This window comes from Coregonus lavaretus, assembly GCF_964263955.1.
Source record: "Coregonus lavaretus genome assembly, chromosome: 7".
Lineage (NCBI taxonomy): Eukaryota > Metazoa > Chordata > Actinopteri > Salmoniformes > Salmonidae > Coregonus > Coregonus lavaretus.
Window position 1 is genome coordinate 7,635,851 of NC_139994.1, and position 13,707 is coordinate 7,649,557.

At 42.6% G+C, this 13,707-nt stretch overlaps 1 protein-coding gene across 1 annotated transcript; it reads left to right on the forward strand.

Annotated features, from left to right (window-relative positions):
* Positions 1-2,272: 2,272 nt before the first annotated feature.
* On the forward strand, positions 2,273-6,414 carry LOC311131918 (homeobox protein XHOX-3-like; the record flags this gene model as incomplete). The annotated part of the gene is made up of 3 exons (XM_084165026.1): positions 2,273-2,645; positions 3,774-4,009; positions 4,488-6,414. 3 exons carry the CDS (start codon positions 2,273-2,275, stop codon positions 5,013-5,015), a joined length of 1,137 nt encoding a protein of 378 aa, XP_084021152.1. The 3' UTR covers positions 5,016-6,414.
* Positions 6,415-13,707: the final 7,293 nt, after the last annotated feature.

The following is a 13,707-nucleotide window of genomic DNA, read 5'->3' on the forward strand; positions in this document are numbered from 1 at the left end:
ACCCTTTCTGGTTCTATATATAAGCTTTTTTTCTAAGAGTGTAGTGCGCGTGTACACAATGGGAGAAGTGTGGAGAATCGGGAAGCACCCAACCTTGTATATTTCATCTCCGTCAATTAGCTAATAACGGCTTGGTCTGGATGCTTATATAGCCTATCCTTCATAGAAAGAATAGTCTACTGAGGATGCTATGCTATAATGGGTAAGCAGAAAACAAACAGAAAGAGAGTTGTAACAGGCCCCAATACGATTCCAGGGCTCAACTTAAAACACCGTGAAATCTTTAGAGTGGTAATATCAAGTTCAACCTCCCCCAAAGGCCACAGCCTTAAAAGCCTTGTCCTTTATCGCTGTGTTTAGTGACTTTTTACTGCACTAGAGTACATACATCAAAGAGAGCTGGAGACAGACAGCCCCCACCCTGAAAACATCCACTGCACATGCACGGCGTCGCCTTTATCTGCTCGTGCGCAATCACCCATAGACCACAGGCGTGTGTGCACAGAGAATGTCAGAAATTGTTTTGTTTAAAATTCACAGTAATCAAATGGTTGTGTTTTCTAGTATCCCTCTAATATTTCTGAAATGACCGACGTTTAACCTTTTTTTGACATGCTTATAAAGTTTCACACTTTATGTTCAAATATGCCATAGCCCTAATGCAGGCTATAGTATAGCTGAAGAAAACCTATGCAATTACAGTAAAACAATGCTTCCTAAATTATAGGCCTTGAGTTGTGATCAAAACCTTGTCACATTGTCCTGTAGCCCATGTTGTTGGTTTTCCAGACTAATATAGCCTAAATTTAATCACAAGTAAAATGGCCAGTAATCTTAACTCTGACCACCAGGACTTGACCTCTGAGTATTTTACTTGACACCACTTTATAGGAGGAGGGGGTGAGAGGGAGAGGAGGAGGGGGTGAGAGAGGGAGGTAGAGAGATTGGGAAGAGGGGGGAGGGAGAGGGATAGGGGCACTGAAATGTGACGAAGATTGCGTGTTCTGTTCCAATTACGCAGCGTTCTATGGACACTTGGACAGGGCACTATTGAGTGAACATCTCAATTTCATTTCATTAGACGCTTCGAGGCCCTCATGAAGCATGTTGTTACAAATGGAACATGTTTTAAACGGCTCTATTACTCCCCACTGGTAATCGATCCTGCTTTCACTTCCCTTTAGAATTGAGGTCTCATGGACGTTGTATTATAACAACGTTATTATTTTGTTGTAAGATATCCATTGGGGGCCACGATTCTTTTGATTGAAGCGCTTGCATTGAATAATATAATATTGTCATACATTCTTCTTCACATTAGACGTTTTAAAATAACTTTGTTTTGTTTTAGACAAGCCATACATAATATTTCCTCAAGAATATTGATATTTCCTAAAAAAGAATTATATAATAATAGGCTATTTTCTGACCACGTCACAACTAACAACACAGATAATTTGTTCCTTGTTAAAAATCGAAATAGTTGGTTTAATAATATGGATGACTACATTACAGATCAGGCTACATAACCTGGTGTCCAAGTTATTAGTCAATTATTGATCTTCATAATTTACATATACATCTTGTTCATCATCTTAATAACTGAGTACCACCTAAGAATTACATTTAGAACCTTTAAAAAATGAATTCATTGAAAGCATGCATGCAGATTTGTCAGAATGCATCATAAGGATGTTGTTTCCTTGTGGAAATTGAGGATTGGAGAACATTGACATTCAGTGGTCTTGCTATATACTCATGATACTGGCACAAAATAATTTGCTCGTTAGCTCATGCCGTGTGATAATGTGCTTGTACACTCCCGTTCCAAAGCTGCTTGTTTTCCCCATTAGCCCTCGACCCCCCCTCTCATCCCGCAGTCGTGATTGCTCGTTCCATAGAGAGATCCTATTTCTAATTCCTAATTCTATGGCTCGTTCTCTGTTTATCCACATCCAATCGATGAAGGGCGTCATCAGGGTTGCCATCATGACGACTGCCCCATTAAGAATGACAGCTCGAGAGAAAGAGAGGGCAATTGTGATCCCTCCCAGAGCTCGTGCCGCACTCTGGAGCGCTCGCCTCGCAGGATCAGAACGTACATCCCCCTCTCTTCTCTTCTATCATTTCAATCCATTCCTCTTCTCTTTTCTCTACTCTCACGACTGAATCCCCTCGCCACCCGTAGTGTCACAGACAGATTGTGCTCTTTCCATAGTAGCAATTTGGCGCTCGTTCATTCCACGCGCGTTCGTTTGTTCGTTCATCGGTAATGGAAAGCAGAAAAGAGATGGTGATGCTCGCGGAGGGAGGCCAACTTGGCACGGCAGTGGGCAAGACGGGCTCTAATTTGTCGGAAGCAGTTGGAAGCCCCGCGCGAGAATCACAAGGAAAAACGGTCCACAGGAACTACACGAGCACCGGTTCTGCGCCCTACTCGCGAGACAGAGCGGACGATGAGGTGGAGGGCGCACGGGGACCCGTGTGCGCCGATATAAGGCCGGTTGGCATGTCCTCTTCTACGGAGAGACACCGAATAGATCACACCAGCAAAGAAGCTAGCAGCTCGGACACAGAGTCAGACTTCTATGAGGAAATTGATGTGAGCTGCACGCCAGAAAGCATGGACTACCCCAACGGGAAAGGTAATGCACGAAACGGCATGGCACTCTTTATTTCGTTTTCTTCAACACGTTGCATGGATGTGATTTTAAAGTTTGGACAATGTAAACGATTGAATTTAATAGATGTGACAAAGTAAACATAGCCTTCAATCGATTGCTAGTAGCCTATTTCTGTGCATGCAGCAACCAGAATGAACAAGTCAATTATGGGGTAACATATACAAGACATTCCATACGATTGTACGACTTACTGAACGTAATTGTTATGTTTTTATAACAACGTTCATTTGGAATGAATATCACATGCATGAATGAATTTCACTATAGCTTAACTCTTGGATTGTTACATCCACACCCATGAGAGATCTCATCTTAGGGTTACACCCCCTTAGCTAGGGTTTTAACCACAGTGTCACGTTTTAAACGAGTAACCCCGGAGCCAGACACCCTGTAGCAAATTAACCAATTTGCACGAACTAGGCTACTAGTAGAGATTTTAAGTACTAAACAAACCACAAATAAAAATGATAGACCTAAAAACAAAAATACCTTTTATATTAATTCGTTGGTAGACTGATTGGATTTGTTTGGGAACCAAACCCTTGGAGAACTGACAACAAACTGTTCATGTCTTTATGGAAAATAGGCTCCAAATGAATTGTCTAATGCTTATTATCATATGTATTTTTAGGACCTGTTTTCAAATTAATGGGAAAAATTAGCCTACATGTTGAACGAATGATTATACATAGGCCTATGCTATTCTCTTCACAGTTATTTCATGAAAATATTATACTGATATCAGGTAAAATTTGGTTCGGCATAAAATATAATTATCACAATGATTAATTAATATAATTGTCCCTTCTGCAGGTATGGTATTCATTTATATGGATTGTTTAGTTTACTGTATATAGGCCTAATTTAGGATTAGATGCATTTTGGCTAGTTATGGTCCTATGCTTTTGTCAACCTCAATCAAACGAAAAATACAGGCTGCAGTGACAATTATACAAAAACTAAAATAATAAAATAAACCACTGTACAACACACTGTACAATTGTAGGATACTATTGTATCATCAAATGTATCTTTACTTTAGGCTATTCGATAACAAACAATCAGATTTATGTTTTCAAACCATTCCAGGTCGAAACGGTGATTCCCCCAGCCACCCGAGTGACAGCGGCATGGATCCCGGTAAGATGGGTTTGGGCCAGGGATCGCTGTCCTACGGGGCCGACGCGATGCGACGGTACCGGACAGCCTTCACGCGTGAGCAAATCGGCCGGTTGGAGAAGGAATTCTACCGGGAGAATTACGTGTCCAGGCCAAGGAGATGCGAACTGGCGGCTTCACTAAATTTACCAGAAACCACAATCAAGGTGAGATTAGGGCCTATAATAACAACAACGATATTTCAACAACATAATACCACTTCTCGACTACATCTAAACCTACATTATTGCCCATAGAACATATTGGTCATATAAAGGACATAGCTTAATTGCGAATCTAAAAAGAAAACAATGTGAGTTCGCTTGAAATCATATCAGACAAATTGAGGCCTAGGCTATGGACTATATTTATGTGGGTTTTCAAAACAATACAGTAAATGCAGCTGCAGGCAACATTTACCAAAATGAAACGGTGATTAATTTTGTTAATGATTAAACCAGAAACATTTAAGGGTCGAGCTTAAGTATTGATTGATGAATTTGGATTTGCATATGGTAATTGGTCTGGCCACTGCTCGCCAACTGTAAGGCCATTTGGAACCATTTGGAATCCCTTGTTTGTCTCGTCACAGACTGATGAAGGTTAATATTTTACCCCGCCTGTCTGTATGTCTGTGTTCCATAGGTGTGGTTCCAGAACCGCCGGATGAAGGACAAGCGGCAGCGTCTGGCCATGACGTGGCCTCACCCTGCCGACCCCGCCTTCTACACCTACATGATGAGTCACGCAGCCGCTACCGGGAACCTCGGTTACCCCTTCCCGTCCCACCTACCATTACCGTATTACTCCCACCTTGGGGTCGGAGCCGGTTCCGCCTCCTCCGCCACCCCGTTCTCCAACCCCCTCAGGTCCCTCGACAGTTTCCGGATGTTGTCTCACCCCTACCAGAGACCCGAGCTTCTGTGTTCGTTCAGGCACCCGTCCCTGTACCCCAGCCCGGCCCACGGCCTCGGTCCCGGGGGAAGCCCCTGCTCCTGCCTCGCCTGTCACTCCGCTCAATCAAACGGCCTTCCACAGAGGCCTACCGGGTCAGACTTCCCGTGCTCCCCAACGAGCAGGACTGACGCGTTTTTGACGTTTACTCCGTCGGTGTTGAGCAAGTCCTTGCCGGTGACTTTGGACCAGAGAGAAGAGGTGCCATTGACCAGATAAAACGAAGAGAGCACATCCACATGTGTTCATTGGACTGGGTCAAACAAGCTCAGAAGAGTGCCATAAGCTTTTACCATGAGCTTTTATCAAACTTCAAGAAAAAACATGAACAGGACTCAAACAGCATGAATACAACGATCACGTGGAGCAGACTCCATACAAGCAGCAGCATAAACGATAGATCCTGCAGTGCGCGCTGTTATATACACCTGCTACATAACAAAAAGGAGCGATGACCGAGCTCGGGGCGCAAACAATTTGCCTACCTTGTTTTTAAGCTATATGTTTTCAAGCACCAACGCGATGATCTCACACATCATGATAGTCTATCCACTGAAAAAATACATTTCAGTTGCAAAACCCCATGCAGACTATGAAACATTATGAGATCGGACAAAAACCACGTTTGATTTATTGAAGATTAATTTGGTGCGAGGAAAGAGAGCCCGGGTGGACTGGGAATTACAGACAAACGTTTATCTCCGTGATGGATGGCGTTAACGATTTATCTTTAAGCCTATTTGTAGTCTCTTCACGTGTTCAAATTGACCTGTTTTGTAAATTGCACTAGAATGATCTATTCCAACTTCCTTTTTAACAAGGGAATTTGTTAACAGACTTGCACCGTCTCATTATGTCTCTCTCTCCCTACCCGAGCCTCCTTTTTTGACGGGCTGGGGCCGAAATGTGCAGATGCTGGTAAAATTAGTAGGTGATGTAGGCCTATATGTACGTGGTGGATGAATTTTGAGTGTTGAATAAATGATAATACCGGCGCGCCGAGGCCGGGGAGGGTTCGTTGCTGCCAAACGGTAACAAGGCGCCAGGGGAACGGATTAGCTCGCGCTGGCTTGACGGGGAAGAGGAGGAGAGGTGACGGGAGTCTGAGAAGAGAACGAGGGAGAAAAGGAGAGGAGGATAGAGAAGGGAAAGGGAAGAAAGAGAAGCCATTGGACAATCACTCCAGGCAAATTAGGCCGAGTTCGTTCGCTCGAGCTGCCCATCTCACCCATAAACCCTCGACTGAACACTTGCCACCACCTCTCTCCCCGTCTCCCCAATGCTACTGCGTCCTACTTCACCTTCAGCCAATGTTCATAAGACCGAATGCTTGGATAAATGCATTTATAACGACTGATTCTGAAAGATAAGCCTTATATTTATTAGCCAACTCATTCTAAAATATTTTTGGGAAATTGCTATTATTTCTTTATGTACATTTCTCGCTTTGCACTGTTACTGACATAGTATTTCATCGAAAGAACCCTGTCATGTTTTAGGGATAGTACGGTAAAAAGGCTCAAGAGAGCGAATTCATATAGGTGCTGAACTCTGGTAATTTTTGCTGAATAAATTGTTGGATTGTTCTGGACTTCAAATTTGCAATAAACAGCATTTCAAACAACAAAATCTATCGAATGTTTTATTTTATGACTCACTATAGGCCTACTAGTTTATTGCAGCTTGGGCATCAAGGGAAGACCTGCATGTAGAGTCCTACTCTAAATCAAATTAAAATAATCTTCCAAAAGGTTTTTCATATTCTATTGATATGGAGCGAATTCATTGCTCATTGTAAGGCCTAAAATAATATAATTATGTAACTTCCTATCATTTCCTTTATTGGTATGCTATTTTAGACAACACAATGGGCCTAAAGGTGCAAGACATTGTCATTGAATATTGCTCCTGACACAAGCACTAATTTGGCTGAAGTGATCGGTGTCAAAACAGAGATGCTGGGCCTCGTCTTGCGATGTGTGCGCGAGATTGTGTGCGGCAGCTAAGTGGTCCCCGGGCTCCATTGACGCCTGTCATATTTTCTCCACCGGTTAATAGACAACGGCAGAATTAGTTGTCTCGAAAAGATATTGGAATGCAAAAAGATCGATGATCTAACCGGCCCCACCAATCAGCGCGAGCTTAATTGGCTGCATTTTAGGTATACATTTAGGCGTGCGCTCTGTAAACGAGAGCTTTCTGGATATAATGGGACACATTGGAAAAAGGCTGTAGCACCCCGAGCTCAAATAGGCTTCTAATAGGCGTTTACATCGTCGAGAGGGTAGATTAGAAGTTATTTCAGCAAATAAAAAGTGAAAATGTGTGGCGGTGGATAAAATAATCCCAATAGACTATGGCGTTGAAAACGCAGTAACAATACATTATCTCTATAACTATGCAATTAGGCTAAAATTAGACTAATTAAGTCATTATCGTTCTCTAATTAACTAATTTCCAATCCTTATCTAACGAATAAATGAGACAACATTACACTACTGTTGTTTTTACTTAGCCTACCATTTTAGGAAAAAATAGCCTATAGCCTTATTATCGAGATACAGTTTACGTCATTTAGCAGATGATCTTATCCAGAGCGCTTTACAGGAGTAATTAGGATTAAGAGCGTTGCTCAAGAGCACACTGACAGCTTTTCCGCCTAGTCTGCTGAGGGATTCGAACCAGAGACATTTGCAGTTACTGGCCAACCGCACTTAACCGCTAGCCTTACTGCGGCCCTACCGCTTCCTTTCCCTTTCCAATAAACACAAGTTTCTAAAATATATTAGCCTATATCTATATTTATATGTAGGGAAATATAGTGTTGGCTAATTATTCGTTAGACGCTCCCATTCCGCGATCATCTCCGTGTGTCACGAGGTAAAAGGTTCGTCCTAATCAGAGCCCCCCCCCCCCCCCTCCCAGATATACCCTCCACCCCAAGCGCGCCGGTGTGATTGATCGCCTTATTAAGTGGAGTTCTTGTAAGTGTGACCAAGCTGATTAAAATGCATATGTTTGGAATAATACACCGTTTAAGCAGCCCGGGTAGGGGCGAAACCACGAGGCAGATTTATGTAAGCTATCACGCCATATTTTAGCCTGATATGGAGGTTGCAGAACGGAAAGGAAAATAGTTTTGGCTGGCATAATAAAATAATAATGTAAAATAAAATGTAAACGAAATACATATTCAAATGCATCGGCCATTTCAAAATGCTGTCCCATTGGACAGTGACAGTGTGAGTTATGGTTAGCAGCCAGGAGCTTAGTTTGATTATCCCATACAGTAGCAGCCACCCCCACCATATGACAATATTTTCAAACGCGCGTCAAAAGTGATACAAATAACGACTACATTTACCCAACAAGGCATGTGGATCCCCAGCTCTCCCTTACTATGTTGAATCCTCAATGGCCTAATCCACCATCAACACGCCATTTAATCGCTGGAAGACAGTAAAGCCTACGACCGAACGGCTGCCATATTCCGGACATAACAGCAATTACATCGGCCTTATAAGATGTTATTAGTGAGAATTGGCTCAGGGCTCGTCGGATCCCTGACTAGCACAAAGCTTCTTGATAGGGGAGGTGCGGAGCAGCTGTCCACTGGAGAGAGAAAAAAACAAAGCCATCCTATCGGAGGCTGCTGCCGCTGCTGTTTAAATTGTATTACATTCTAATTTACAGGCCCTTGTCATAGCGCGCGGAGCTGGCGAAGGGAGGCGTGGATGGACCAATCACTGAGTAATGATGATGAATGGGGAATTAATGCACATACAAGCAAGACAATTTAAGCCTTCATCTGTTTAAATAGGCTTCCAATATAATTTGGAAACGGAGGTCACGTTAAATCAATCGGGCGACGCTTGAAAGTCGTTTTCGGTGGCGTCTTTATCAACATTATTTACGGTGCACGGGAGATGGCTTTTATACCGGGGCTACGGGCTCGGGAGGGAGGAGGAGGGAGAAGGGCCTGGCTGCTCAGAGCTGGTGACATGAGGGAGTGGGGGTGCCTCTTCAATTGTCACCGGTTATTTTATTCAGGTGGATCTAAACAGGTTGTAGCCTAGCTATAGCGTTTGTTGATGTGAGTCAATTCAGACTGGCACATAACACTTTCCCTCACCTAATAGAGCTGTATGGATATTAAGCCAGAGTTTAACGGACCAATATTTTATTCATGCATGTTTACACCATATGTTTAAACATAATGTAGCCCCAGAGACAAGAGAAAAGCACTGATTGGCAAGAGGCAAGATATGGGGGTTTCCAAAATGCTTTCTGCCACGCCATTGGATGATTTAGTAATTCGCTGACTTTATGGTTCCTTAACAAATAGGCCTTTACTCACTCAAACTGTTCTCCACAAGCACTTTAGGGATGCACCACCAATTTGGCATGACAGGGTCGGTACCTAGGCCTACCCCAGCTAACAACAAGTGTTCCCACATCTTTAGATAATGTTCCCTTAAGATTCTCATTAGGTCATTAATTAACATTTTCATAGGAATGTTCCATTGATGTGAAAGGAATGTTTCCAAGAGATCCTTCCCTTAATATCAAATAGCCCTTCCCCAGAATGTGGTTACCATTTCCTCAGAATGTAAGATATTAATGTTCTAGACATGTTTCATGAGAACGTTGCAAGAACATTCATGTGTCCAGTTTTCTGTGGGTTAGGAGAATATTCCATCAACATCCCCCCAAAATACATCTTAGCTCTGTTAAAAGTACACTTAAGAAAAACTTGTATTGATCATAGTGATTCAGGAGTATCACTAAAACAGGTTAACATGCCCCACTAACATTAGACAACTATACTGAAATAAGAAAATGATAAGAATACTCAGATTAACTAATAGCTGTCACGGTGATAGTGGCATCTCAGGAAGATCAGCATACCATAAACCCAGAAGTTTTGAGTTCAAATTCCAGGTGAGGACTGTTGAGTAATAATTTATGTATAAATTAACATGCACAATGTGTGTCAAATAGGCCTATGTAAAATGAAAACACTATATTTTATAAGTACTGTGTGTGTGTGAGTGTACGAAATATCCCTTCCGTTTGTAGCTGTATTGATGTGGAAATCTCTACAACAAAACGGTTGCAAAATCTGATGAGGAAGTTCCACACGTTTTTGATTGTTCTGCTGACATCACGTGACCACCGTTACAATGATCATTACAATAATGCATACTTGCCACGATTCTTCCAGAATGATGTGAGTGAAACAGCAAAAGCTTTTGGGTTTGGTATTTCACGATGTAGACTACACTGCTGTATAAATAGTTTTTTAAAAATAGATTATTTCTGGCAGAATGCCTTTACTACATGTAGTTAGGCTACCTCTCTGCTCCATCCTCACAGATGCTATAGGCCTATGGGTTTCCCTGTAGGTCAATGGGCCTACAGCCTCAACTTTGGTCTAAATATGGACCATTCTCCGCTGTGTCTGGTCCTGACTGTTACCCCCCACTCCCCTGACCATCCATCCATCCTCTCCTGTTACCCCCCCCCCCCCCCCCCCCCACTCCCCTGACCATCCATCCATCCTCTCCTGTTACCACCCCCCCACCCACTCCCCTTACCATCCATCCATCCTCTCCTGTTACCCCCCCCCCCCACCCACTCCCCTGACTATCCATCCATCCTCTCCTGTTACCCCCCCCCCCCCCACCCACTCCCCTTACCATCCATCCATCCTCTCCTGTTACCCCCCCCACCCACTCCCCTGACCATCCATCCATCCTCTCCTGTTACCCCCCCCCACCCACTCCCCAGACCATCCATCCATCCTCTCCTGTTACCCCCCCCACCCACTCCCCTGACCATCCATCCATCCTCTCCTGTTACCCCCCCCCCCCCCCACCCACTCCCCTGACCATCCATCCATCCTCTCCTGTTACCCCCCCCCCACCCACTCCCCTTACCATCCATCCATCCTCTCCTGTTACCCACCCCCCACCCACTCCCCTTACCATCCATCCATCCTCTCCTGTTACCCCCCCCCACCCACTCCCCTTACCATCCATCCATCCTCTCCTGTTACCCCCCCCCCCCCCCCCCCCCAGACCTTGGGAGAACCAGGAGTAAAGGTAGTAGTGACCATACTGATCATTCTACTGGCTACAATCAGAGTCTGAAAGTGTCCTAGTCAGCATGCTAATATGATGTGATAGAGTTATTATAGTTATCATTATCTTATTGTTCCCCAGCTTTCTCCATCACATACAGTTGAAGTTGGAAGTTTATGTACACCTTAGCCAAATACATTTAAACTCAGTTTTTTACAATTCCTGACATTTAATCCTAGTAACAATTCCCTGTCTTAGGTCAGTTAGGATCACCACATTATTTTAAGAATGTGAAATGTCAGAATAATAATAGAGAGAATGATTTATTTCAGCTTTTATTTCTTTCATCACATTCCCAGTGGGTCAGAAGTTTACATACACTCAATTAGTATTTGGTAGCATTGCCTTTAAAATTGTTTAACTTGGGTCAAACGTTTTGGGTAGCCTTCCACAAGCTTCCCACAATAAGTTGGCTGAATTTTGGCCCATTCATCCTGACAGAGCTGCTGTAACTTTGTCAGGTTTGTAGGTCTCCTTGCTCGCACATGCTTTCTCAGTTCTGCCCACACATTTTCTATAGGATTGAGGTCAGGGCTTTGTGATGGCCACTCCAATACCTTGACTTTGTTGTCCTTCAGCCATTTTGCCACAACTTTGGAAGTGTGCTTGGGGTCATTGTCCATTTGGAAGACCCATTTGCGACCAACCTTTAACTTCCTGACTGATGTCTTGAGATGTTGCTTCAATATATCCACATCATATTCCTTCCTCATGATGCCATTTATTTTGTGAAGTGCACCAGTCCCTCCTGCAGCAAAGCACCCCCACAGCATGATGCTGCCACCCCCGTGCTTCACGGTTGGGATGGTGTTCTTCGGCTTGCAAGCTACCACCTTTTTCCTCCAAACATAACGATGGTCATTATGGCCAAACAGTTCTATTTTTGTTTCATCAGACCAGAGGACATTTCTCCAAAAAGTACAATCTTTATCCCCATGTGCAGTTGCAAACCGTAGTCTGGCTTTTTTATGGTGGTTTTGGAGCAGTGGCTTCTTCCTTGCTGAGTGGCCTTTCAGGTTATGTCGATATATGACTCGTTTTACTGTAGATATAGATACTTTTGTACCTGTTTCCTCCAGCATCTTCACAAGGTCATTTGCTGTTGTTCTGGGATTGATTTGCACTTTTCGCACCAAAGTACGTTCATCTCTAGGAAACAGAACGTGTCTCCATCCAGAGCGGTATGACAGTTGAGTGGTCCCATGGTGTTTATACTTACGTACTATTGTTTGTACAGATGAACGTGGTACCTTCAGGAGTTTGGAAATTGCTCCCAAGGATGAACCAGACTTGTGGAGGTCTACAATTAATTTTCTGAGGTCTTGGCTGATTTATTTTGATTTTCCCATGATATCAAGCAAAGAGGCACTGCGTTTGAAGGTAGGCCTTGAAATACATCAACAGGTACATCTCCAATTGACTCAAATGATGTCAATTAGCCTATCAGAAGCTTCTAAAGCCATTACATAATTTTCTGGAATTTTCCAAGCTGTTTAAAGGCACATTCAACTTAGTCTATGTAAATGAATTGTGATACAGTGAATTATAAATTAAATAATCTGTCTGTAAACAATTGTTGGAAAAATGACTTGTGTCATGCACAAAGTAGATGTCCTAACCGACTTGCCAAAACTATAGTTTGTTAACAAGAAATTTGTGGAGTGGTTGAAAAACAAGTTTTAATAACTCCAACCTAAGTGTATGTAAACTTCCGACTTCAACTGTATTCTGTTTGTATAACACAGCCTATGGAACTCATACATCACATATTCTGTTTGTATAACACAGCCTATGGAACTCAAACATCACATATTCTGTTTGTATAACACAGCCTATGGAACTCATACATCACATATTCTGTTTGTATAACACAGCCTATGGAACTCATACATCACATATTCTGTTTGTATAACACAGCCTATGGAACTCAAACATCACATATTCTGTTTGTATAACACAGCCTATGGAACTCATACATCACATATTCTGTTTGTATAACACAGCCTATGGAACTCATACATCACATATTCTGTTTGTAGAACACAGCCTATGGAACTCAAACATCACATATTCTGTTTGTAGAACACAGCCTATGGAACTCAAACATCACATATTCTGTTTGTAGAACACAGCCTATGGAACTCATACATCACATATTCTGTTTGTATAACACAGCCTATGGAACTCATACATCACATATTCTGTTTGTAGAACACAGCCTATGGAATTCAAACATCACATATTCTGTTTGTGGAACACATCCTATGGAACTCAAACATCACATATTCTGTTTGTATAACACAGCCTATGGAACTCAAACATCACATATTCTGTTTGTATAACACAGCCTATGGAACTCAAACATCACATATTCTGTTTGTAGAACACAGCCTATGGAATTCAAACATCACATATTCTGTTTGTATAACACAGCCTATGGAACTCATACATCACATATTCTGTTTGTATAACACAGCCTATGGAACTCATACATCACATATTCTGTTTGTAGAACACAGCCTATGGAACTCAAACATCACATATTCTGTTTGTATAACACAGCCTATGGAACTCAAACATCACATATTCTGTTTGTATAACACAGCCTATGGAACTCAAACATCACATATTCTGTTTGTAGAACACAGCCTATGGAACTCAAACATCACATATTCTGTTTGTAGAACACAGCCTATGGAACTCATACATCACATATTCTGTTTGTAGAACACAGCCTATGGAACTCATACATCACATATTCTGTTTGT